The 25,028-nt window shown below is 47.4% G+C and overlaps 1 protein-coding gene across 11 annotated transcripts in view; it reads right to left on the minus strand.

Annotated features, from left to right (window-relative positions):
- The window catches only part of Foxn3 (forkhead box N3), a 380,871-nt gene that overhangs the window by 189,209 nt on the left and 166,634 nt on the right, over positions 1–25,028 (minus strand). For 10 of the 11 annotated variants that reach the window (XM_051150395.1, XM_051150364.1, XM_051150366.1 and 7 more), the window contains one exon: positions 12,419–12,975. In XM_051150395.1, coding sequence (XP_051006352.1) covers positions 12,419–12,961 — 543 coding nt within the window. In that variant the 5' untranslated portion in view covers positions 12,962–12,975. Of the gene's footprint in view, positions 1–12,418; positions 12,976–16,836; positions 17,003–25,028 lie in introns of those variants that run through there. The other variant, XM_051150365.1, reaches the window with a different exon arrangement.

Genomic DNA, 25,028 nt, shown 5'->3' on the forward strand with positions numbered 1-25,028 from the left:
TACCTGCCTGGTCAATGTAATAAAAGCACTATTTGACGTGCGCCTCTCATCTCCCACCCACATTCTGTGGAGTCTGTGGATCACCCAGTTAGCTGTCACCCACTGTCTGGCAGTCCACAAGCAGGTACAACCTTCAGGAAACGTTGCTAAAATGAAGGAGGCTACTTCCTTTTGCAAATACCGAGCCTAATTTTCACTTTGCAAACTAAATGCTCTCTGAGGTCTTCGGAGATTAATGCAAACACTATCTATTGCTTTACATGACGTCATCCACAGCTGATTCATCCCGGCATCCCAGGACTTACACCAGCAGTACTTGCGGGGGGGAGGGGGGGCTCTCTAAGCCCTGGCTCTGTGCCAGGCAGCCTGGAGTCAGTATTCACACGGTTTGACCTTTCTTTCTTAAAAATAAAAAACGGCATATACAAAGGTTCTGCTACCTGGGTGTTTTCTAGCTAATGACATTAGTTAAATCACTTATAGGTCTTGTCCCCAGAGGAGGACAGTCACAGCCTTCCAAGAGATACTTCAAAGAGCTCCAGTAAGTGGAAGGGACACTGGACTAGAGCCCCTATGGTCCGAGGAGACCCCGCACACCCTAGGAGCTCAGCCAGAGAAAGATGCAAGAACAGCCAGGAGCTCTGCCAGTATTTACTGCCTCCTGCTGAGTTCAAGGCGCAGGTACTCAAACAAGCCCAAGCGGGAGAGCGAGCTCAAAATCAAAGGCTTCGCTCTCTGTTCTTGGAACTGCCTGTAATCTCATGGAGCAAACCATCAAGCTATTATTAAAAGAACAACTTTAGGCACGGCTCTATCTCCAACAACGTAAGTACTTGCTTTTCTTCTTATCCATCTTGGCACCCGCACAATCTTCACCACTATCAAGCTACTGCTTTTGAAGACATTCAATGCAATTTAACCAGAACACCTTGAAGTTAAACTCTAGTTAACTGGACCACTTATAAGAAAGGCTGGATTGGCGTGTTTAAGCTGTCCTTGTACCCGCACCCTTCCACTAGGTCCTCACTGCTATTTACAAAACTTCCCAGCTTTCCTCTTATTCTGACTCTGCCTAAGCTGTGTCCAGTAACATGAGTCTCAGTATGCAGGTCTTTGTGACAGAAGATCCTACACAGCTTAGTAATTGTGTGTATGTTAGGGGAGGGGGGGCGGTGTGAGTCTAAGCAAAACTACATTTCCCAGCTTTCACTGTAACTAAAAGAAATCATGTAAGCAGAATATAGCCAATGAGATTTAAAATTAAAAAAAAAAAAAAAAAAAGCAATGTTATGAGGTAAGTCCCTGAAAAGTGCTAACTCCACAGGACCCTCTTTGTCTTTTCCTTCATCTCTAAGCTAGCTGATGCCATCTTGGACCATGAAACACTTGAACAGGAACCAACAATGCACTAAAAATAACAGCAGGAGCCTCATCCTTGTGACAGGCATATTTGGCTAGCTTGCTTAAATCAGTAGCATTTGCCTTTTCTACAACAGCCATGCCTCAGCCTATCTGTTCCTTCCGCAGGGCACCCTAAGACTGCTCCATTAGCAACCCACTGCAGTGCCTCCTGCCGCCTGTACTGTGGCCCTCCCCAGTTCCTATGGCTTTGCTCTGCCAGAGAAGCCCTCCCTGGATGTCTTCACCTGATACCAATCAGGCACTGGTCCAGCCTGTTTCTGGGACTTACGGTGGCTTGTACGTTTTTATTCTACATCCTGTCTCCTTGGAATGTTAGCTCCTACAGCAAGAATCAAACCTCACGTTTTCCTAGGACTTCAACATCATCAGTAATTCTCCTGAAGAAGCTACGAGAAACAGGAGACCTACGGTCTATTTTCATGAAGACGTAACTTGAATAAATACTGATGGTCTGAAATGGCCAGTGTAGGAGAAAAAACAACAACAACAAAGGACTAACTAGTCAAGGTGTTTATTATGCACAGAGAGAAATTGCAAATAAATAAAAACCAGTGAAACCATAGCCTGTCCGCAAACACAGTGGCATCAAGATAATCAGCACCCCGTGCCCGTCATCCTCCCCACACCCGCCCCCCCGTTTTGGCTTTTGGCTTCTGGGGTTTTGTTTTGTTTCAAGACAGGGTCTCGGTCACCTAGGCTGTGTTCGAGTTCACCACACACCAGAAGGTGCTCTCTTCACACTGACCGTCCAGCCTGCACCTCCCAGGTGGAGGGATTATGGGTGTGCACCAACTGTGCTTGGCCAACCTTTAAAGGATTAAGAATTTTTCTGTCTCGAGTGTAAAAAGCAGTGTATCAGGAAGGCAGTGGAATTTTCCATGAAGGCTACACCATCCCATCAGGCAGCCAGCATTTAAAAGCATTTAGATGAGCAGCGCTTATAGGACAGAGTAGAAAGTAAGGGTGGGGGCTGGAGAGATGGCTTGGTGGTTAAGAGCACAGCCTGCTCTTCCAAAGACCTGGGTTCAATTCCCAGCAACCACATGGCAGTTCACAACTGCCTGTAACTCCAAGATCTGACACCCTTACACCAATGCATATAAATTAAAATTAAATAAATATTTTTTTAAAAAAACGAAGTAAGGGCGGGCATAACAAGGAAAGGCCCATGGGTTCCTTCCCAGCACTGCATGAAATTTAAGAAGAACATGGATGCATCGAAGCATTCCCCACTTCCTTTAAAGATGCATACCCCAGCCTTTTCAGGTGTGCTAGCCCTACTATTTACTGTGGAGCTATGCTGCAGCTAAAGTGATTTCAAAGGGAAACCCCAAGGCATTTCCAGGTTGATGGGGAAGGTTTGAAAAGCAATCTGTTGGCAGGATGCTGAGGAAGAAAGCCTTGGTTCTCCAGAGTTGCGGGTCAGGGATGCTGACAGATCCATGGATGGGGCCCTCCGTCCAGAAGCAGCAAGTTTCCCAGGGGGCCTTGCCAGACCCTCACAAAGGACATCAGAATCTTCCTAGGAAGTCACTGTTGGACCTGCAGAACATGCATGCTTGACTCACGAAAGCCAGAAGAGCAATGATGAGAGAGGCAAGACGTGGATGATTAAAGGGGGATATAACACTGAAATAATAAACAAGATGGGCGTTTAATCCCAGCACTTGGAAGGTAGAGGCAGGAGGATCACTGTGAGTTTGAGGCCAGCCTAGTCTACAAAGAGAGTTCCAGGACAGTCAAGGCTACACAGAGAAACCTTGTCTCAAAGAACAAAAAAAGCAGAGGGAGGGAGGGAGGGAGAGAGAGAGAGAGGGAGAGAGAGAGAGAGAGAGAGAGAGAGAGAGAGAGAGAATGAATAAACAAAGGATGTTCCTGGAGAAGTTCTACTAGCTAAGGGTTCTGTACAGAGTTCATAGGACCAGGGACCCCTGTAAGCAGTGCTCACCATGTTAGTGTCTTGGAGGCCACTGCGGATGGACACTTAAGATGAGCTTTGGACCCCACTTCCATATGCCCCGACAACACAGAGAGGAAAGGGTCAGTTTGGCCCTCCCCCCTTAGGATTTAAAGTGCTATATGAGAAGGTGGAGGTTTGGAGTTTTGCTGAGGCCCACTAAGGGAAAGCTACTTCCTCCAGGTCAAAAGAATGGCTGTGAGCTTTGCCTCTGGCCCTGGATGGAAACACGACATTCTAAGCTAGCTCAAATATTACATGCTCTATCAACTCCATTAAGAGGTAATCCAGCTGGGCCTGCCAATCACCTGTACAGGAGACCGCCCCTCGGGAGAGCTGCTGATTCACCCGGAAGACATGCAAAGGAGAGGGGAAGACTAATTACTCCCCTAGTGAGATAGTGCGCTGTGCCCCGGAAGGCCCTCCCCCTCCTCCAGTGCAGACAATCCCGCACCTTCCCTGCCAAGCCTCAGGGCTCTTCTGAGTTCCAACTCCAAGGGCCCAGCCTTTTCTTTGCCCTTTCTGTCCCTTCTTTGGAAATGGGTCAAAGGCATAAGCACCCTTGCCCTAACAGTCTGGAGACTATCATTCTTTCTCTGAGGAAGCCCCTCTTCCCCTGTAAGCTGTTTGCCATCCTCCACAGCTGAACCTGCCTACTTTCCAGGACCCTGCCTCATGGAGCCTAAAGGCATGGCTATCGCGTTTCCTCTCGCCCACCTTCTGCCTCGCAGCAGCTAGCATGATACACACACAACCTGCCTGTCCTGTTCTTGTTCTCTCAAACGAATAAAACCACCCTGGAGCTTCTTTCTGAACCAGTGTTTTTTAAAGCCCCCACCCCTGGGGGGACTAAGCCTAGGACTTCATGCACACTGCTCAAGTGCTCTACCTCTGAGCTACCACCCCCAGTGGTTAAATTATTTTACTAATGAGGCTAACGACACACAAAAGGTTGAGCAGTTTCCCTGTAATAATAATGCAGTTGATTTTATATCTTCTTAGATTTAGTTATAGACTTCGAAAAGGAAAGACGGAGACTTTATCAAGTTTGCTGAATGAATGAATGAATGAATGAATGAGTCAGTCAAGGAGCAAGCAAAGAATAACTAGCTTCACTTGGGAGGGGCAACAGACAGCTGTCTCTTAGGCGGTGTGGAAGATGAAGGAGGCCATCTGGAAGGTACAGAATATGGAAGGACCATATGGACAGGATCAGGCAGGAAACACAGCCAATGGGAGCACAAGGATTTGGGAGGAACCACAGAGGATGTTACCATGAGGATTCCATCAGAGTTCTGGAGCGATGTCTCAGCAGTTAAAGTACTGGAAGACCCAGGTTTGATTCCCAGCACCCACACGGGGGCTCACCCACTGTCTGTAACTCAAGATCAGAGGGATCGAGTGACATCTTCTGACCTCCACGGGCACCAGTCATATATGTGGTGCACAGACATGCATGCAGACAGAACACTATACACATAAAAGAATGTTTTTTGATAGGAAAAAAAAAAAAGGAATAGCTTCCTTTTAGGTAGCTAGAAAGGAGATGGCAGCCTTGAAAGCAAATGAAGATGGATCCCTGCCCCATGTTCTGCTTGGACCTCGCCTCCTGTTGCCCTGGTAACACTAGAAAGGAAAATATTGAAACTGCCCCTTCTTAGGCCTCCCGGCCAAAAGAATGAAATACTATGGCCCTGGGTGGAGACACAACATTCGGATCAGCTCCAAAGATTAGAACATTATATGCCATTCTCTCCTCCTGTGTTAATTTGCTTTCGGTTGCTGTGATAACACACTAAGACCAAAGCATGGGGGCAGGGGGCCGGGAGGGGGGAGGGATTTTATCTGATTTAGAGGTTATAGTCCATCATCAAGGAAAGCCACGGCAGGAACCGAAGCACAGCACGTGGAGGAATGCTGCTTCCTGGCTGCTCCTCCTGACCCGCTTTTGCTCTACTCACTTGGCTTTCGTCTGCACTCCAGGACCACTTGCCCTGACCACCCACCCACCAGAGGCTGGACCCCTCACACCAATCAAAAATCAAGACCAAGCCCCACAGGCTTGCTATCAGGAGACTCTCATGGGGGCATTTTCTTAGTTGTTGTAACCTCTTCTCAGTTAACTTCAGCTTGTGCAGGACCTGTCAGCGGCCTGGCCAGGATGCCCACCCCGCCCCAGTAAAGCTGACTCACCTGAAGATATGCTAAGGAGGTGGGAGGAGTATTTACCCCTTTAATGAAATATATACTTGTCCTTACCAGAAGCCTTCCCTCAGTACAGCTGAGTTCTAAGGTTTCCTTCTTTCTGTCTTTCAGATACTGGCCAAAGCCAGGCATGCTTTCTCTGCCACTCAAGGCCAGTGGTTCTCAACCTGTGGGTCACGCTCCCTTTGGTAAACCTCTTAGCTCCAAAAATATTTACACTACGATTCATAACAGTACCAAAATTACAGCTATGAGGTAGCAACAAAAATCATTTTATGGGAACTGTGAATTAAAGGGTCGCAGCATTCGGAAGGCTGAGAACCACTGCTCTAGGCTTTTTCCCTGACTCTTTCTTGGAAGCCCAGCCTCCCTCCACTACCCAGGATAATAATTCAGCCTCAGCCAGAAGATGGACACTTTCAACAGTCTGTTAAAAACCCAAAGGTCACTGAGGAAACCGCCCCCGCCCCATCCCTCGTGAACAGCTTTGGACCCCAACTCTCGTAACCCTACAGACACAGATTTGAGAGAAAAGGCAAGTATCACAGTCTCTAACCGGTCTCTAAAGAGAATCCCAACATAGCCTTAAAACTCGAAGAAAGACTCAGTGAACGGAGGAAGCACCACAGCTGCAGCTTCTGAAAATTTAAAACACCATTCGAGAGTCTCTGTGCGCTGGCGCGCGGTTCCAATCCTGGCACTAGAGAGGCAGGGGCAGGCAGAGATCTCAGAGTTCAAGGCCTATGTCTACATAGGGAGTCCAAAAGCCAGCCAGAGGTACAGAGTGAGACTCTGTCTCAAAAACATAAGTAAGTTTAAAAACACAGTAAGAGTATGTGACAGGGAGGAGGGCAGCGATATAAAGGTTTTGGTCAGGGCTATTAAGGGAAGTCTATTTCTTCCACCGTGGCTAGATTTCAGAGTCTACCTTCTCTTTCCTGTCTACTCTGCTACAAGATTTTACATCAAAAGAAAGAAGTCTAACTTGACACGACAGCCTAAACTGCCTAGAAAATCCTTCCACCACTGCCTAGCAGCGGCGTTCTGGTAAAGAGCAAAGACACACTGTTGTCCCCGAAGAGTTAATCCACATGTGGGCTGGAGAGACGGCACCGGAGAATAAATGCTACTCTTGCAGAGAGTTCAGTTCCCAGCGTCCCCTCAGCTCAAAGCTGCCTGTAATTCCAGCTCTGGAAATCAGATACCTCAGTCTCCTCTAACATCTGCACTCACATGCACATACTACATACTACACACACACACACACACACACACACACACACACACACACACACACACACACACTAAAAATAATATAGCCAGATGTGGTGGGACATACCTCTAACTGGAGGCAGAGTCAGGTGTCTCCCTGATTTTTTTGGAGGGGAGGGGGAACAGCCAGGCTAGATAATAGGAGACACCCACAGATATTCAAGCACCTTATTGCCCATTTGTTCAGCACAATGGTCTCTCTGGCCACTGGCCACTCTGACCCTTACCTGATGGCACCTTTGGTCACTGTCCACTTTCAACTCCTGACTGCCTCACACTTTACTCTGTAATAAACCCTGCCTACCATCTACACCTCGTCTGAACTAACTCATGGACCAGGGAGCCTCGGAGGGTCCAGAGCATGCAGCAGACAGGCAGCACCTCACAGGCACTGATGGGTTGTCACTGGCTCCAGAGGCACCTCCTCCACCTCCGTCACATTTCTGCATATCCCACTAGACATTGGGGCCTGGCTGTGCTGTCCTCTGAAGAGGGGAGGCGGGGCCAGCTTTCTCCTAAACGGAACACCAGTTAAACAGATATACTAACCAGTGTTACAGGAAACAGAAATTCTCTGGGCTCGGAAAAGGGCGGAATAAGAGGTCACTATGCACAAGGGAAACCCTCATAAGTGTTACTCATGGGTGTGCAAGCCTTTAATCCCAGCACTCAGGAGGCAGAGGCAAGCGGATCTCTGAGATCGAGGCCAGCCTGGTCTACAAAGTGAGTTCCAGGACAGCCAGGGCTACACAGAGAAATCCGATCTCGAAAAACCAAAACAAAATCACATTCACCAGGAGACAAGAGGAGGCAATAGAAGAAGTTGTCTAAGTGCTTCCTATGTAGGCAGGAAGTCTAGCCAGGCCTTACCCCAATGCAGGGAGGAGTCTTGGATGGCAAGAAAGCTAGGACACAGCAGGAGAGCTAATAGCCAAGGGGCAATATGCTTAGTACAAAGTAGAGCCTCTGCATCTACTGAGAACGACAGAATTTGCTCCATCAAGCCTGTAATCCCAGCACTCAGGAGGCAGAGGCAGACGGATCTCTGCGAGTTTGAGACCAGCCTGGTCTACAAAGTGAATGAAGAACAGCCAAGGCTACACAGAGAAACCCTGTCTCGAAAAAAACATAAAAGGAGTCCAAGAAGAGTCTCCACCCTCTCTCTCTCTCTCTCTCTCTCTCTCTCTCTCTCTCTCTCTCTCTCTCTCTCCCTCTCTCTCTCCTGTTTACCCTCTGTAGTTCTTTATACGGCCCCCCTAGAATTAATCTGGACTTTATAATCTCCTATGCTATGGCATGACACGGCCATGCCACTGTGACTATGATGACCTTGCTTAGTATGTTCAATCTAATAACAAAAGAGAGAGAAGGACTACAGAAAGAAAGAAAGAACAAAAACAAAAAGACTAAGCAAACAAAATGTCAAGAACTTCTCTCTAGACAAACAGAGTACTTATCAGCACTTGGTATGTTGCCAATAAATTCAAGTAGTGGGTCAACAGCACCTCAGACACTGAAGACCCCAAGGCTCAGCAGCACTAACCCAAAACCACTTTCAATGTCTGTGTCTACACACAAGAAAACTGAGGTTTCAAGACGGCCATACTGCCAACCGCTAACACCAGAACCCGAGGCCTGCTCCCAGCTTGGTCCTGATTTGGCTAAGCCACAAAGCTACCTCTATAGGCCAAAGCTGTATTAAAAGTAGCCAACACTGTATGTGATAAACATATTCTGTACACTGTTTCCTTCATAAACCTTCTGGTAACAATAATATTTTTGTTAAAATGGCAAGAAGAGAAATAAATAAAAAGCGTGGAAATAGAAACACACATACCTGCTCCATTCTAATCTAGTCTATAAAAGCTGACTGCATTTTTACTTCTCATTTGCAAGTCCCCAGAGAAGTCAGTACATGCTAAGTACAAGTCGAGATACTTGTTTCTAGGAGAGAGAGAGAGAGAGGAAAAAAAAAAAATGATCCCAGACTTTAAAAAAACATGACCTTGATTGATCTGAGCAAAGATCACCCACTGATAACCCGGGAAGATGAAAGACAGATGTGGAAGTTCACGGAATAGGGAACAGTTGACCCATGTGAACCAGGCTTGACGGGAGCAGCCCCACTGCAAGTTAAGCGCTTCAGGAGCACAGTCCCTGCCCTCTACACACTGAGTTCCCAGGGAAGGGGGCCTGGAAGTCAGCAGACAATCCCAGAGATCACTTCCCTTCCAGGGGGGTGGAGGCAAATTCAAGGACACCACAAGGAGGCAGGCAGGATGCAAGGCACCCTGAAGACCCAAGTGTTAGGTGCCTTTAAAAGCGAAGGTAATGAAAGCTGGGAGGTGGTGGCACACGCCTTTAAATCCAGCACTCAGGAGGCAGAGGCAGGCGGATCCCTGAGTTCAAGGCCAGCCTGGTCTACAAAGTGAGTTCCAGAGCGACAGGAAAGAAAGAGGGGAAAGGAAGGGATAGGGTGCAATATATTCAGACAAACACTGCAAGACATGTCACAATCACATAAGTCATGTTGGGGTCCTAATTCAAAGATCACCTCATCTTGGATATTTGAGTACCTGGCTTAAATGGTATCTAAGACTTTCTAACTTTGGCGGGTACTATGCATGTTGAAATAAAGACTCACAATCTAAATTTTCTTCAAAGTACTTCAGGAACAGCAGCAACAACAACACAAAAATGAACGAAGCCAGACAATTCTCATTAAACACTAAAGCCAGTCATGGAGCACGAGTCCATATTATTCTACCCACTTGTGCTAGCTAAAAAACATCCATGATTAAACAACAACAAATTAAGCTACCTTTTGAAGCACTGTGAGAGAGAAAAACAGAAGCAAAGCTGTAGGTTCTCTTGACTTAATCGTTGAGAGAAAGTCCTTGATGAAACCTGAACACTTAGAAAAAAAAAAAAACAAAACAAAACCCATGCCTGTAATCCTAGCACTGGCGGGTGGTGGGTTGGGGGGTTGTGGGGGGTGGAGGTTGAGAGGATTAGGAGTTCAAGGTCACTCACAGTTAAATATCAAGTTCAAGGCCAGTCTAGGCTACCTGATACCCTGCCTCAAGATAAACAAAAATAAGCAAACTGACCAACAAATTAAGAAAAAAAATGAAAGGCCCCTCACTGGTTCTAGGGTCTTACCCATAACACCTAGGCACCTTGAAACCAACTTTCCCAGCCCATCTCAGAACCAAATCTGAGAAGGGGCCTAAGACATGGTACCGTGTGAAGTGCCTTGGGTGACTACAACGCAAATCTCAAAGGTTCCATCCTACTCTAGGGGCCCAGCCAAACAGTTGTCCATCAGTTGTGTTCCAAGCCCTCGGGACAAGGATCACACAGGATTCCACAGTCTCACTGTTATGCCAAGCTTAAACTCTGCTCTCCGGTTTCAAAACCATACCAGAAGCTAAAAACAAACAAACAGAAGAAGAAGGTGGCGTGGCTAACTCGGTGCATATGATGTGCCGGGCTTTCATCCTCACCTTCATCGCACGTCGTTCTCGCTAGCGTTTGGGTGCATGTAGACATTTGTGTTGAGGTTGAGCCTACTGCCAACAGAAAACTCCCTGGGAAGAAAACAAGTGTACAACAGAGCCCAAGGGACTCTCACTGGGCACTACATCAGCAAGACTGCCTTCCTTTTTACTCAGCAAATCCAAGAGAAAGCCCTGTGACAGGCCAGGGCTCGGGCCCTGGCAGCACTGAGTATGCCTGACAACTTGAACCAGAGGCCTCTTGCTCACCCAAGGGAAGAGAAGAGGAGGAAAAGAATCCCACAGCTGTAGCTTTGTTCTAACAACATCAAGCCGCTGGGAACAAACTTCCAGCCACAGAACTGACTGGCATTTGATCAGAAACATGTCAATACAGGTCAGTGCCCGGGCTAGGAAGCCAGAACTCAACAACTCGGAAAAAAAACAATCTCACGTCCTTCAAAGCACTCCCTGTCAACAGGTATCAGTGTTTTCCCAGATTGACAGCCAATACCCCTAGGGGGAAAAAAAAAAAAAGTGATTCCCAGAATCCAGTGTGAGGCGAGGCAGGAGGATAGGTGGACCCCCCTGGTGGTTTCTGACAGTCACCATCCAGTGCTTGGTGGCAAGGCAGGACTGTGAATAAATAAACTCTGCAAGTACCCCCACCACCACCACCACGCTTGGAGCTGCACTAGCAAAATTACACTCTAGCTAAATTACTTTTATGTGCAGTGGTGTTATGTCAAACATGGAGACTCAGGCATGCTGTAACTTGCAGAAAGGGTGACACGGAGTTAAAGGCCCTGCTCATTGCTTCCTCAGTGGCATGCAGCTCTGGGCGCCTGAGGAACACTTTGTTGGCCACATTCTAAGCCTAGAATTGCTTGCTCAGTCAGACTTTCCCTCTCTTGCCTCAAGAAGTGACCTATACAAAAAAGTCACAGCCTGGGTACTTGAAGGAGAGCAATTTCTACGTTTCTAGACTGATCTTAAAACATGGAACAGAGTCAAGTCCTGGGAATGCTCTCCAGATGCTTAACCTGGGGCAAAGGAGAGATCGAGTACCCAAGGATAGCAGAGTTCACAATGTGAGAGGCACACCTTGATCCCTACAGCTATGTCTAAAGCTAAGGACCCAGGAGAGAAGAAGGTTCGTGAATACACACATGAGCACACGCCTGGCATCATCAGCATCAGTGGCCAATGGCTCCTGGCCCCTGGAGCACACCCAAGTTCAGTTCACAACACCCACAGTGGATGGCTCACAACCACCTATAAATCCAGGTCTAGGAACTTAACACACCTCTGGTCTCTGAAGGCACCTGCACTTAGGCACACACACACACACACACACACACACACACACACACACACACATTTATACACACACTTAAAAAAAAACCTTCCAACTTTTTAAAGCCAGTCTCTAACAGAAACCTTAACCCAGGTCAGTACTTCACACTGGCAGAATTTCCAAGTTCCCAAACACTTACATATACACCAGATTTCATAAAAGTTACGGGCACCTCAAGGTTCTGATTGGTCTTGGAGTTAACAGGTATATTCAAGTACCTTCCAAAAGTGCATCACCTTTCATGTATTCCAGAATCCTGAAGTTGCCTTTTCCCGATAGTCAGACACAAATTGTCATTTTCCTCCACTCCTTGATGGCAATTTTCCTTAGGCGTTCGAACCCTCTGTTAATATACTATGTAATGCTGTACAGAAAACCAAACTGACCCAACCACGTGGAAGACATGAAGACATCAGATGGGCAAACCTCAAGTGTGGACTATGTGAAAGCATCAGGGTGCTGCTCAAGAGACGTCCCCAATGGCAAAAAGAATGCTCAGCCACTACATTTAAGAAAAAGGAGAAAGAAAAAAAGAAAGAAAGAAAAAGGAAGTTTTTCCACAACTGCCCAATGTGTTAAATTATTCATCAGAAAACTACTTCAGCATGGTGACCATACATTCATTTTTAATGCTGAAAGTTTTTAAGTTAAAACAAAAATAAATAAAGAAATAAATAAACTCAGCTCCAGAAGACATAAGCAGCTTACCTGACTCCTCTCTTTGTCCACTTTCTTGAAACACTTATTCAATGACAAATTATGTCTCACTGAGTTTTTCCACCCAGTAGGTGCATTCGCAAAATACGGGAAATGCTCTAAGATCCAGTTGTAGATATCCTTCACCGGCAGCCGCTTGCTTGGGGAGTCCTCGATGGCCATAAATATGAGGCAACTAAAGGAGTAGGGGGGCTTGCAGTTGGGGTTCTGCCTGGCATCGTAGGGCACGTCCGAGTGAGCAGGGGACGGCGGGGTGTCATCGTCCAGGTCCTGGACGGGACTGACACTCCTGAGGACCGACTCCCCAAAGCTCTTCAGCAAGTTCTTGCTCTCGTGCAGCCAGTTCAGGTTGGTCAGCTCTTCATCTTCCATGGTCCCCTCTTCTAATCTGATGTCGGGCAGAGGGAAGTCAAGGTCATCATCCTCCTGGAGGGCCTTGGGGAAACCACTGCCCCGGTAACCCTGACTCAGTCCACTGGACACACTGATTCCTGAGCTCTTGGGCTTCTTACTGGCAGGCATGACTGGACCCATTTACGTGAAGGCTCCTAGGGAAGGGAAGAAGGGAAGAGACGCGATGAGCTAAAGAAACTCAGAACAGAAATCGGTTCGGTTCTCTCCCGACTCTCTGTCCTCCTGGGTCTCAGCTCCATGGTGAAGGTGTCACAGGAGCCATGCAAGCCCACCCTACAGTTACACAATGGAAAAAAATGAGCCCAGGTGTCAGCAGCTTGGTGACCCGACGGGCCTTAAAAGAAACAAAACTGAAAATATATGTAGCATTTTTTCACACGCACATACATCATAAAAGGAATGAGCAATTTCACAGTGGCTTCTTCTTGGGTCTACAACTGGTCCCTGTGGCCAGAAGAGAACTCAGTGCTCTCTGGTGTCTCTGACCCTCTAGGATACGCGCACATTCCCCTAACACACAAAGCTCTTTAAAGACTCAGGATAAACACGACAAAATGAATGTAAGGGACAACACTGTAGCTTCCTGTTACCAGTCTCACTGTTTATCCTTCTCAAAAAAGAAAAGCACCAGGTCTGAAGGTGCTCGCTGTAATCCCGGCACACCTGTAATTCCAGCATTCTGGAGGCTATGGCAGGAAGATTGAGAGTTCAAGGCCAAGCTGGGCTACATGAGATCCAAACTCAGAAAAAAAAAACAAAAACAAAAACAGAGCGCTAAGAAGATGAGTTAGCAGAGAAAGGCCATTGCTGCTGAGCCTGATGGTCGGAGTTTGATCTCCCAGACCGGCATGATGCAGTGAGAGAGTCACTCCGGCAATCTGTCCCCTGACCTCCACAGGCACACTGTGACAATCATGCGCCCCATACATACATACATATACACATGTACGGAAAAGTAATAGGGACGAGAGGGAAGGCAAGGGGCGTTGCTTCCGATCCCATAAGATCCCCATAAGGGCCGGGCAGTGGTGGCGCACGCCTTTGATCCCAGCGCTTGGGAGGCAGAGGCTGGTGGACCTCTGTGAGTTCGAGGCCAGCCTGGACTACAGAGTGAGTTCAGGCTGGTGGACCTCTGTGAGTTCGAGGCCAGCCTGGACTACAGAGTGAGTTCCGGGACACCCAGAGCTATTATACAGAGAAACCCTGTCTTGAAAAACAAAACAAACAAACAAACAAAAGATCCCCCATAAGGGTCTTGGAAGTAAGACTGTAACCAGAGGCCTCTGATTTGATTGTCTGGTTGCATTTTATCCCACAAAAAAAAAAAAAAAAAAAAAAAAAAAAATCATAAGGAAGAAATTACAACTTTAATTACATTTGACAGGTGTAAACCAGGACAGGGAATTCTGCAGACTACACTTTGAGGAAGTACATTCAACTTAAGGACATCACACCTAGAGAGAAAAGGCATGTAACCTCAGGCACTAGGAAAAACACATGGGAATGAACATAAGCCAGTAGGTAGGACAAGAATACGTGAAGAAAATAAAGTTGAGAGCGCCACAGGAAACTTCAAAACAGGAAGGGCAACTCAACAGAAACTGTAACAGATTCCCTCCCCCACCAACAGTGTCCCCACTCTTATCAATGACCTAGAACAGAGAGTAAAACAGTATCTACTAGAAAATACAAGGAGATGTCACTTTTACGAACACCATCACCACCCCTACAGACACAACCCTCTGGTACACAAGATAGAAGGGACAAGATGTCTTTCACTAGGCTCTGTGCTTAGTTTGGAAGCATCTCTTTTTCGGCTAAATGGGGAGTTAAAATAAAGAAATGTGCTTAAGAGAAGCACGGACACATCAAAGACAGGCAAACAGTTATCCCAAGCCTCTAAACAGCCATTAACATGCGTCTAAAATGACCGCTGTTTCAGCGCAGGAGGTTCTAGAACGGGATTCTAGAAAGCAGGATGCAGAGCACCAAACAACCAGGCGAGGTGCCAGCAAGCTGCAGTACTGCCCACCAGCTGGACTGAGGGCCGGGAGGACACATATCCCAAGGGGATACAAGATGTCATCTCTAAGAGGAGAAAATCTGCACCGAGCATCACAGCCCAACCCAGACAGGCAGTCCAGATAAATGCAATTCATCCAGGGAAATGTTCCTCTGTCAAAAAAAAAAGGGGGGGGGCAGGGGGAGGGAAGCTAAATCTACATCATACATCATGCGTGTTATAAAAAAATGACAGCTCAAAGCTTCAGGTTTGGAGATATTATTGAATCCAGGCTTTTAACTTCCTTATGAAGAAATCAAGGCCAACTTGTCTCAAAGTTTCCTAAGATGCCCCTGGAAAAGGGTCTAATTGCCAGCACAGCCATACAAAAGAGAACTACCGAGCCAGCTGAAGTCAACTTTAGCCCCAAAATGAAAGTTTTATGTCTCCTGAGCTTCCAAACAGGAAAATTATATCATGGCTGACAGTAAAGTAATTTAATTGCACTGTTGCTATGACAACATACTGCTCTCTTTCTTTTTAATTTGCTTATTTGTCAGTAGCTTCCCAAAGGAACTAACATGCTATTCTCCACGTTTTCTTTTGTTTTCAACAAACACTGCCAGCAACATGGCTCTATAAGAAAAAAAAAATTTTTTTTTAATGTCAATGCCAAGAGGAGGAGGTCTGGAGGGTTCCTAACCCCTGAAATTATTTGTTTCCCCAAACTCTCCATGAACTGCATTCCCTATAAAATCCCCTCACTTTGTAACAGTATCGAAGGTTCCTGACCACTGTACTTCTATGTTACAACAAAACCATTCCCAGAAACCACAGTTTTCCATTATTATATCCTAACTACAAAATTTTCCAAATCTCTTTTCCCTTTGCCTTATTTTTAGAGGGGTGGAGGGATGGTGTGAGCCTGCGGTTAGGTAAACGTTTTTAATCTGCTGAAAATAACGTTGTTTTGAATAGTTATCCACCAGTCACCGCCTTATGCTTTTTAAGTTATTAGTTACGTCTCACATACCCTCCTTTTGTTTTCTTTTCTTTCTTCCTTTTTTTTTTTTTAATGACTTCCTGTGTTTTATCTTTCAACGAAGAAACTGGAGCAAGAAAGCTTACTTTTTTTGCTAATAGCAGAACGTCTCCAAATCACTGACAGCGCCATTATGGCCCAGGTCTGAACAGATGTTGGTGGTGAACTTTTTAAAAAGTTGAGAAATCTTCCTCAACCAAAGCTGGGCAGTCTCGAGTTTAGGGGACTGGGAACCTCCCCCTCCTTGCGCGCGCACGCACGCACGCGCTCCACTCCCTTTTACTGTACTTGTCAAAAACATTTCAAGGGGACCAACGAGAGCAGCGATTGGCTGTGCTCTGCGTCAATCAGCAGCGTTGCCAGGCAACGGGAAAACTGCTCTTCTCTGCGTACACAGGGCAATTGGGAGCTCGCATACCTTCACTGCTGGTCAGATGTCATAAACCTTTTATTGGCCGCAGCGTGGCGAGCCTAAAAACAAATCAATAAATGCCCACCGTCCTCCCCCCAGCTCTCGAGGGGTCCAGAAAGGCTTGCAAAGAGTCGGGGTGCGGAATAGGGCCCCAAGGTCTCGGGATGCTCGAGGCCGGTGCTGAGCGTGCTCAGTTAGGGAGGGGATCTTTGTTAGGCGCCCGCTCGCGGTCTTGGGGTCTGGAGTTGATCTGAACCTTCTGCCCGACTCGAATCGCCGGGGTTGCCTGCTCCGCAGACAATACCAACTCTGTCGCTCTCGGAGTCTGTGGGGAAACCGAGGCACGCGAAGCAGCCACCACGTCGGGGCAGAAAACTCCTGGGCGGGCAACTTCACAGCTCAGGACTGGGGTCCCCCCACACCCTGGGTCCAGCTTGGCTCGCGCCCCGCACTGCGTGCCTCGTCCCCATGCCGCCACAACGGCTCTACAACAAGGACCCTAGCTTGGGCGGTGCGGGCGGGAGACGGCACGGACTCACCTGGCCGAGCGCGGCGCGGGGCCGCCGCTACCTTCAGCGCAGCCGACAAAGTTTCGCGGGCGCCCAGCGGGCATCGCTCGGAGCCCCGCAGTGGACCCTCGAGCCCTGGGCGGACGGCGGGAGGCGGCCGCGGATGCGGGCGACAGGGTTGCGGGGAGCGGCGCGGCATGGGCCCCGAGCGAGCGTCCGCGGGCGCCGCGTCCTCCCGCCGGCCCCGCCGCTCTCCACGCCCCGTCCCGCCTCCCGCTCGCCTCCGCTGCGGCGCGTCGGGGCCGGGGCGCGCCGAGCCGCGAGAAATTGTTTCCACTGCAAACAAAAAAAGGCGACACATGACCAGGCAGGAGGAGGGGAAGCGCGGGGAGGGAGGGGCGGAGGGAGCGGGAGAGACGGAAAACGTGGGCCGGGAGACCCCGGGCTGCGGCGCCGGCCCGCAGGGAGGCCCTTTGGCCAGACTGGGTCCCCAGGCTCCTGTGCAGCGCCCGGGAACCGAGGGGAGCCTGGCAGGTGGCGCGTGGCTGGCCCCCTCCCCTGCTTCAGGCCACACGGGCGGTGCTGCGCAGCTGGCAACGTGTCGCCGCAGCGCTTTTACCCCGGCCGCCTGCCTTACAAGGCTCGAAAGTAAAAATAAAAAGAATTACGACGCAAGCGAGGCTTCTGAGGGTGAGGAGAGAAGATTCCACTTCCCTCCAACTACTACTGCAGCACTCCCGAGGCAGATCCAGTCCTCCTTCACCAGCACCCCTTGCCGGGGACGGAAAACTGATCCCCAGCCTCCAGCCTAGGTTGTCTTGGCTGTGGAGGTCGGGAGGGTGGCTGCCACAACCGAGGGGGCTGTGAGCCCCAAATGCAACGTCAGTGGGTTCTCCCCAGTGCGCCATCCGACTTCTGCATCTGAAAGGAAAACAAATCTCTGCCACCACCACCACCATTTTGAGCTTAATAAACTAAAATGATGATTTGCAACTCCCCCCCCTCCGCCCCCGCCCCGCAGGAATGGCACAGCCACTTCTCCCAGTCTCCAGGCACCTCCAGTCGGCTGCCTTTGGAGAGGATGAAAGCAGAGTCCAACAGGACACCCTGCTGGTGACATAAATAAAAATAGGATGGCACACTACTTCACAGAGAAGCCCAAAGCCATCCTCCCATGCCCACCTTACCGGTGGAAAGCTACGAAGAGTGTGATCTGTGAACTAGGCTGAAAACCCTCCAGCTGGGCGATAGCTTTTAACCTAGGCAGACCCCAGGAAGAAAGGTGAGAGAAATACCACGTGCTTCTGAGAAGTTTGTTTCAAAACAATAAGAAAGCCCCAACCAGTCTTAACAAAACTTTAAGATTAGGTAGCTGGCCGGCAATCTTCAGCCATTCAGACTCACTTGAGCCTTCACTACTTGCCAGTGTCCAGTAGACTCAGAGAAGCCCTAGGTAGCCTGGGGTCACCCAGCCCCACCTCCTACGTGACTGAGCGTAAGATGTGACTAAGCAGAAGGTACCCTGTGGCAGACACATTAGATCATCCCTGAAGTCTCACACCAGTGATTCTAAGGGCCAGTACTGGTAACCAAAACCAGGACAAGAAAAGGTCAGTCACCTGTGGCTCAGTGAAAGCAGGTCCCACTTGACAGAAGGACTCGGAACTGGCCTTGGAGAAGCTGTGACAGCTGCTAGCCCTCTCAACCCCCTTCAACCCCTAGCTCTGCACATGACATGGGCGCAGAACGTTTCTCTCCCCAGTCCCTTCCTCTTGTACTCAAAAAGCGGGGATGTGGGCCCAAGGTGATTATGCCTGAGCCATGTCATTCTTAAAACTCAGTGCCAACTGTTAGCCTCTTAGCCAAGTGAACAAACATTGAGCAAACATAACTAATTTAGGCTCTAAGAAGCCGTCAGCAGAGGGTGGGGCACAGTGAGTGAGGAAGCTGCCTTTAATGAGCTTGCCTTTTCTTTCCTTTCCCTTGGAGGGCTTTTTTGGTTTCTTACACTCACAAACCTGAGTTGCTTGTCTGGAGAAGTCCATGAGAAACACCTGGAAAGCAGCGCCTAAGTCTCAGTATCCTTAGATGTAGATAGGGTCCTAACCCTAGGTACGCATCATAAGAAGCACAGCAAACAGATTCATTGAGTACAAGTTGGTCTCTTTTTTTTTTTTTTTCGTTCTGCGCCCACCCTCACTCCCACCCCACACACAGGGTTTCTCTGTGTAACAGTTGTGGCTGTCCTGGATTCACTCTGTAGACCAGGCCGGCCTTGAACTCACAGAGATAAACACTTGCCTCTGCTTCCAGACTACTGGGATTAAAGATGTAAGTCACCACACCCAAAGTATGGCTTAGTTTTCTTTCTTTCTTTCTTTCTTTTTTTTGGGGGGGGGGTTCAAAACAGGGTTTCTCTTATAGACCTGGCTGGCCTGGAACTCACAGAGATCTCCCTGCCTCTGCCTCCCAAGTGCCACCACACCCAGCGAGGCTGTTTCTTAACTTCCCCTTTCTATTACGGGGATGCTAAGAGATGCCAGGTGGTAGCAACCTAAACAGAGAGTGGTAGGCAGAGAAGGTAGGTAGATCCTATCTGATGTGCAAGGTCCACAGGCCTGCCTACCAATTGATCTAAAATGGACTCAACCAGACCTTTGCTGTAAGCCAGAGAGAGCTTGGTGTGCCCTCTACCTATCGTGACCCTACAGGTCCTTGGCTCTGGGACATGTATCCTTAACATTGGCATGCAGGGACCAAATTCCTTTAGGGATAAATAGCCTCATGCTCAATTTTCCTCATGTGTTTTCCAGACCATAAGACACACCCAGTTTTTAGAGCAGTAAAAGAAAAAAAATATTCTCAACCGAATTAGTATTAGTATAATAAAATATTTATTAAAGCCTGGCAGTGGTGGTGCACACCTTTAATCCCAGTACTTGGGAGGCAGAGGCAGGGGGATCGCTGTAACTTCGAGGCCAGCCTGGTCTACAAAGTTAGTCCAGAACAGCCAAGGCTACACAGAGAAACTCTGTCTCGAAAAAAAAAAAAAATTAAGATAAATAAAATAAAATATTTATTAAAATATAACAAAATACGGTACTATTAAACAGTGTTTAACTCAACAGAAGGAAAGACTTAGAGACTCAAGCACTATTCTAATTTTCTGGAAACCCCAAAATGTAGCCTCACTGGAGTCAAGGAAGGACAAATGGTAGCTAGAGCTTCCTTATTGCTACACATTTTACTGTACTCCCCCTGCCCTGCTCCTTGCAGCAAGCTGACACACATCCGCTTACCTGGCTGGCTAAGATCAGCATTCAACTCAGAATAGCCAGATTGCTGGAGGCTTACACAAACACACACACACACACACACACACACACACACACACACACACACAGAGGAAGCGGGGCAGAGACCAAGCTCTGTGTGAGAAGGGATTTTGGCCATACTGCCCATGGACACACTGAACCCTGAGCCTTCAGCTGGCACACTGAAGACATCAGTAAGTGACCTCTTTGTTGATGCCCAATGGACAGCAATCAGACCATAAGGTGCACCCCAATTTCTCCCTCATTTTTGGAGGAAAGTGCGTCTTATGGTGCAAAAAATACAGTATATCCTTATATCTTGGGTGGCAAAAATCTCAAGCAGGCAAAATCATTCAAACTATTGTTTTAAATAGCTATTTGACAGCAGAATCCTATCTCAGACCTAGAACTCACTCTGGGAAATATTTATTTTGTGTTTGTTTCTATTTTATCTTGTTTTGTCTTATTTGTTTGTTTATTTGCTTGTTTGTTCAAGACAGTGTCTCTCTGGGTAGCCCTGACTATCCTGGAACTCACTCTGTAGACCCGGCTGGCCTCGACTCAGAGACTGGCCTGCCTCTGCCTCCTGAGTGCTGGGATTAAGGTTGTGGCCCTCAGATTTAGGGTAACTGCAACTGATTCTAGTAAAACATCACACACAAGAGGGAAACTCTGGGCTGGCAGCGCAGCTGGCTGCATAGAACTGGGGGAGCCAGCATGCAATCTCTTTTTCCTTTCCCTCCCTCCAGTATAAAGTATTCCTTGCTTCCCTCCAGTATAATACTCAACTCTCCTCCCTGCAGGTTGGCTTGCTTATGGCCACACATGGCTTCAAAGCCAGTTCTTGAAGCCATCTGCTTTTAGCATCCACCACCTGCAGCCTGTCTCAAGTCTTCTGTTATCTAGTTTAAATTTTCAGGGAAATAATCTGAGTCATGTCACACACACACACACACACACACACACACACAGAAAGAGACAGACAGACAGACAGTCGTGCACTCACATGCACACACACACAACACGCACAGAGAGAGAGAGACAGACAGACAGACAGACGTGCACTCACATACACACACACACACACACACACACACACACACACACACACACACACGAGAGGCAAAGCCTGTGGTAGACTATCTAATATAGCAGGCGTGGGAGCAGGAGTGTAGATAACTTTGTATAGAGGAAATCTAATGTATATGGTTAGGAGTTTGACCTGCCAAGATGGAGAAGGTGTGCCCTACACCTGAGCTGTCTGTCTGGAGAAGTCCTTAAGAGCCACTCAGGAAGCTACTCCTTACAAGTCCCAATATCCTTAGCTGAGGCGCTACTATATACATCAAGAAAGCCCTTATGGAATGGTTATGCTGACAACCTCTACGATACACAGGAGAGCGCAAGTACATTTATCGAATATTACTTGATTGTATTAAAAATGCCCTTGTTTGTTGAACAAATATTTACTGAGCATTGTGTTGGATGCCAGAGGGCCAAAGTCTTGTTTCTGCAGGGTTTGTATGTTTGTAAACAGATGTGGAAGTATCATTTAAAAAAAAAAAAATGGGATACCAGTGTGAGGGGTTCCTTCACACCCTGGTCTCAGAGCAAGGGAAAAGGCTAATAAGTATTTTACAACCAAGAAGTTGCATTATCAGAGAATTGGGATTCAAAAGATGAATAGGATATTGGATACAACATGAATTTTTGAAAAGGGAAGACAAGAACAAAAAAGAAACCCAAAACCTGGCAGAACAGCTTAGAAATCACTGTCACCGTTCACACAGAAGGCGGTGCAGGAGCTGCGTGCTTAGCTCAGTGCTGCAGCACAGGCTAACATGCATATGGCCCTGGGTTCCATGGCCAGCACCAAAAACAAACAAAAAGAATGAAGACAATTTTAGGGAGAGGGATGGAGAGAGGGCTCAGCAGTTAAGAGCACCTGCCGCTCTTGAAGAGGCCTCAGGTTCAGTTTCCTAGAACCTCATCAGGCAGCTCACAACTGCCTGGAACTCTAGTTCCAGGGCATCCAATGCCCTCTTCTGGCCTCCGTGGGCTCATGCACACATGTGCACTACACATGCATACACACACACACACACACACACACACACAGAGTAAATAAATCTTTTTTAGTAGGGGGAGATACTGTTAGTGCTTCCCTCTGAGAACAAGCTCTTTTTTGACCCAGGCTTCTTTTTTCACTTGCATTTACATTTGTAGAGTTCTGAGTTTTCTGCCAGAGCAGTGCTCCAGTTACTTAAGGGCTAATTTAAATGCTGCCAACTGTTTCCCCACATCCATAATTTCTGGTTCCAGAGGTCTACGCTAGGCCTAGGTTTTTGCATCCCTAAAAGTACTATAGGCCTGAGAATCATACTTTAAGAGCCACCGAATTCCAGAAGAATCAATCAGACTTGGGGTGCTGGGGGCAAATGTATAAAAGTCACCAAAAGCCAGGCGTGGTGGCGCACACCTTTAATTCCAGCACTCGGAGGCAGAGGCAGGTGGATCACTGTGAGTTTGAGGCCAGCCTGGTCTACTACAAAGAGTTCCAGTACACCCAGGGATATTACATAGAGAAACCCTGTCTTGAAAAGCAACACAACAAACAAACAAACAAACAAACAAAAGTCACCAAAAGACCGAGAGGGTGTGTCCTATTAGTGTGAGGAGGAGAAAGTACAATCCCGCAGTCATGGCTTGGCTATAGCGCGCATGAGTATGCTATTCATGATTGCCAAGAAACAAAAATGAAAACAAAACTCACTCTTTTCCTTCTGCAGAGAAAGAAGAGACCCTCAGCTAGAAGGCCTGGAAGGTGGTAAGTGAGGAGGAAGACTTGGTCACCATTTGTCCACCTCTAAGCATTCTCTCATGTGTTTACCAGGCAGCTCCTCATGGGTGGAGCCTGGGAAAGGCTTCTTGGTATTTCTTCATGGGGAGTAGGCAAGGATGCTGACTTGAGGAAGGAAGGAGGGGTAAGAGGTAAGGGAAAGTACAGGTGATGGGTGGAGTGGAATTCATTAGTTCAGGTTCCCTTGCCAACCCTGAGCCTATGAAGTCACCTGCCAGAGGCAAAATGGAAGTATAAAATCTCTCGGCCCCTCTGTAACCATAAACAAGAGTAAACTGACAGCCTAGAAGCCAGGGTCAGGCAATTCATTCAGTCAACAGGATTTGCTTTAAATACCTATCAATTCCCTGCCCTTTTCTGAATGAAAGACTTGAAGGAAAGCCCAGGGAAAATACATGTGCACCCGCCATCAAGGACAGGAGGACAGCTGGTAAGCATTATCTTAAAGTTTTTGTATTATTTATTTTATGTGCACAGGTGTTCTGCCGGCATGTATGTCTGTTTACCACATGCATGCTTGGTACCTTTGTACCTTTGGAGGTCAGAGGAAGGCCTTAGATCCCCTAGAACTGGGGTTATAGGTGGTTAGGAGCTGCCTTCTGAGTTCCAGGAACCAAGCCTGGGTCCTCAAGAGCAGGTTCTTACTGCTGAGCCATCACTCCAGCTCACTTGCAAGCATATATGAAGCCATCATAAATATACAAATATAGCAAGCCTACTGCCAAGACCAGAATAGTGCAGTCAAGCACACATGCTAGGACTCAGCAGCTAGATAACCCCAGGCAAGGAACATAACTTCTTTCCCTCTATCTAGTTTCCTTATCTTAAGAAAGAAGGAATGTGGGTGGGTGGAGCTTAACAAGATGCCTTCTGCTTTCCAAGTCAGCAGGACAACCCAGGTTAGATCCTTGGAGCACAGTGGTAGGAAAGAACTAGTTGCTGTCCTCGGAACACCACACACACACACACACACACACACACACACACACACACACACACCAGTGAAATAATGATGATGATGATGATGATGATGATGATGATGATGATGGTGGTGATGGTGATGATGGTGATGATGATGATGATGATAGCCAGGCATGATGCTCAAGGCCAGCCTGGTCAACAAAGGGGTCTAAGACAGCAAAGGCTGTTACACAGAGAAACCCTGTTTTAAAAAACCTAAAATAATAATGATAACGACAACAACAATAAATTTTAAAGGAGAAATACTAATAACGACTAATGATATCAGCCAACTTTGGGTCACTATTATAAAATATCTGATATCTTTAGCTTATAAGGAGAAAAATTGCATTTTTCAGCTCATAGAAGCTAAAGAGCAAGTGGAGGCCACAAGGCCCCTCAATCCTCTAGAAGGCATGCCTCCAATGACCCAAAGACCTCACACCAGGCTCCACATCTAAAAGTACCACCACCCACCCAAGGGACCAAGCTTGAATACATGAACCTTGCAGGAAGTCCAGCATCCTATCTGTAGCAGCCTTTCCTTGAGTTGTGATAAGGATTAAATGAGTTAATATTTGTAAGGAGTGTAGAATGGAACCAGGGTACATATAGTGCAGGACTTTGGCTAAGTAAATAAATCAAAAAGAAAGATTTTTGTTTGCACACTGACATTTTTGCATAACAATTTAGAATTTGTGTGCGTATCAGCGATTATAAAAGACAAAAAAAAGTATAAATATTTGCTGTATATATATAAAAAAAAAAGGGAGCCAGATGTGAGCACACCTTTAATCCCAGCACTTGGGAGGCAGAGGCAGGCAGATCTCTGAGTTCCAGGCCAGCCTGGTCTACAAAGAGAGTTCCAGGATAGCCAGGGCTGTTAGACAGAGAAACTGTGTCTCAAAAAACAAAACAAAACAAAAAAGGGGGCGGTAATAATAATATGTGCAAATATATGTGGCATACTTTAACATACTTTAGCATGTAGCCTAGACTAGCCTAAGATTCAACACTGGCTGGGATTACAGGTATATGCCACCAGACCTGATTCAATGTATTTAATTTGCAACTCTTACATAACTTAA

This window comes from Acomys russatus, chromosome 1 (assembly GCF_903995435.1).
Source record: "Acomys russatus chromosome 1, mAcoRus1.1, whole genome shotgun sequence".
Lineage (NCBI taxonomy): Eukaryota > Metazoa > Chordata > Mammalia > Rodentia > Muridae > Acomys > Acomys russatus.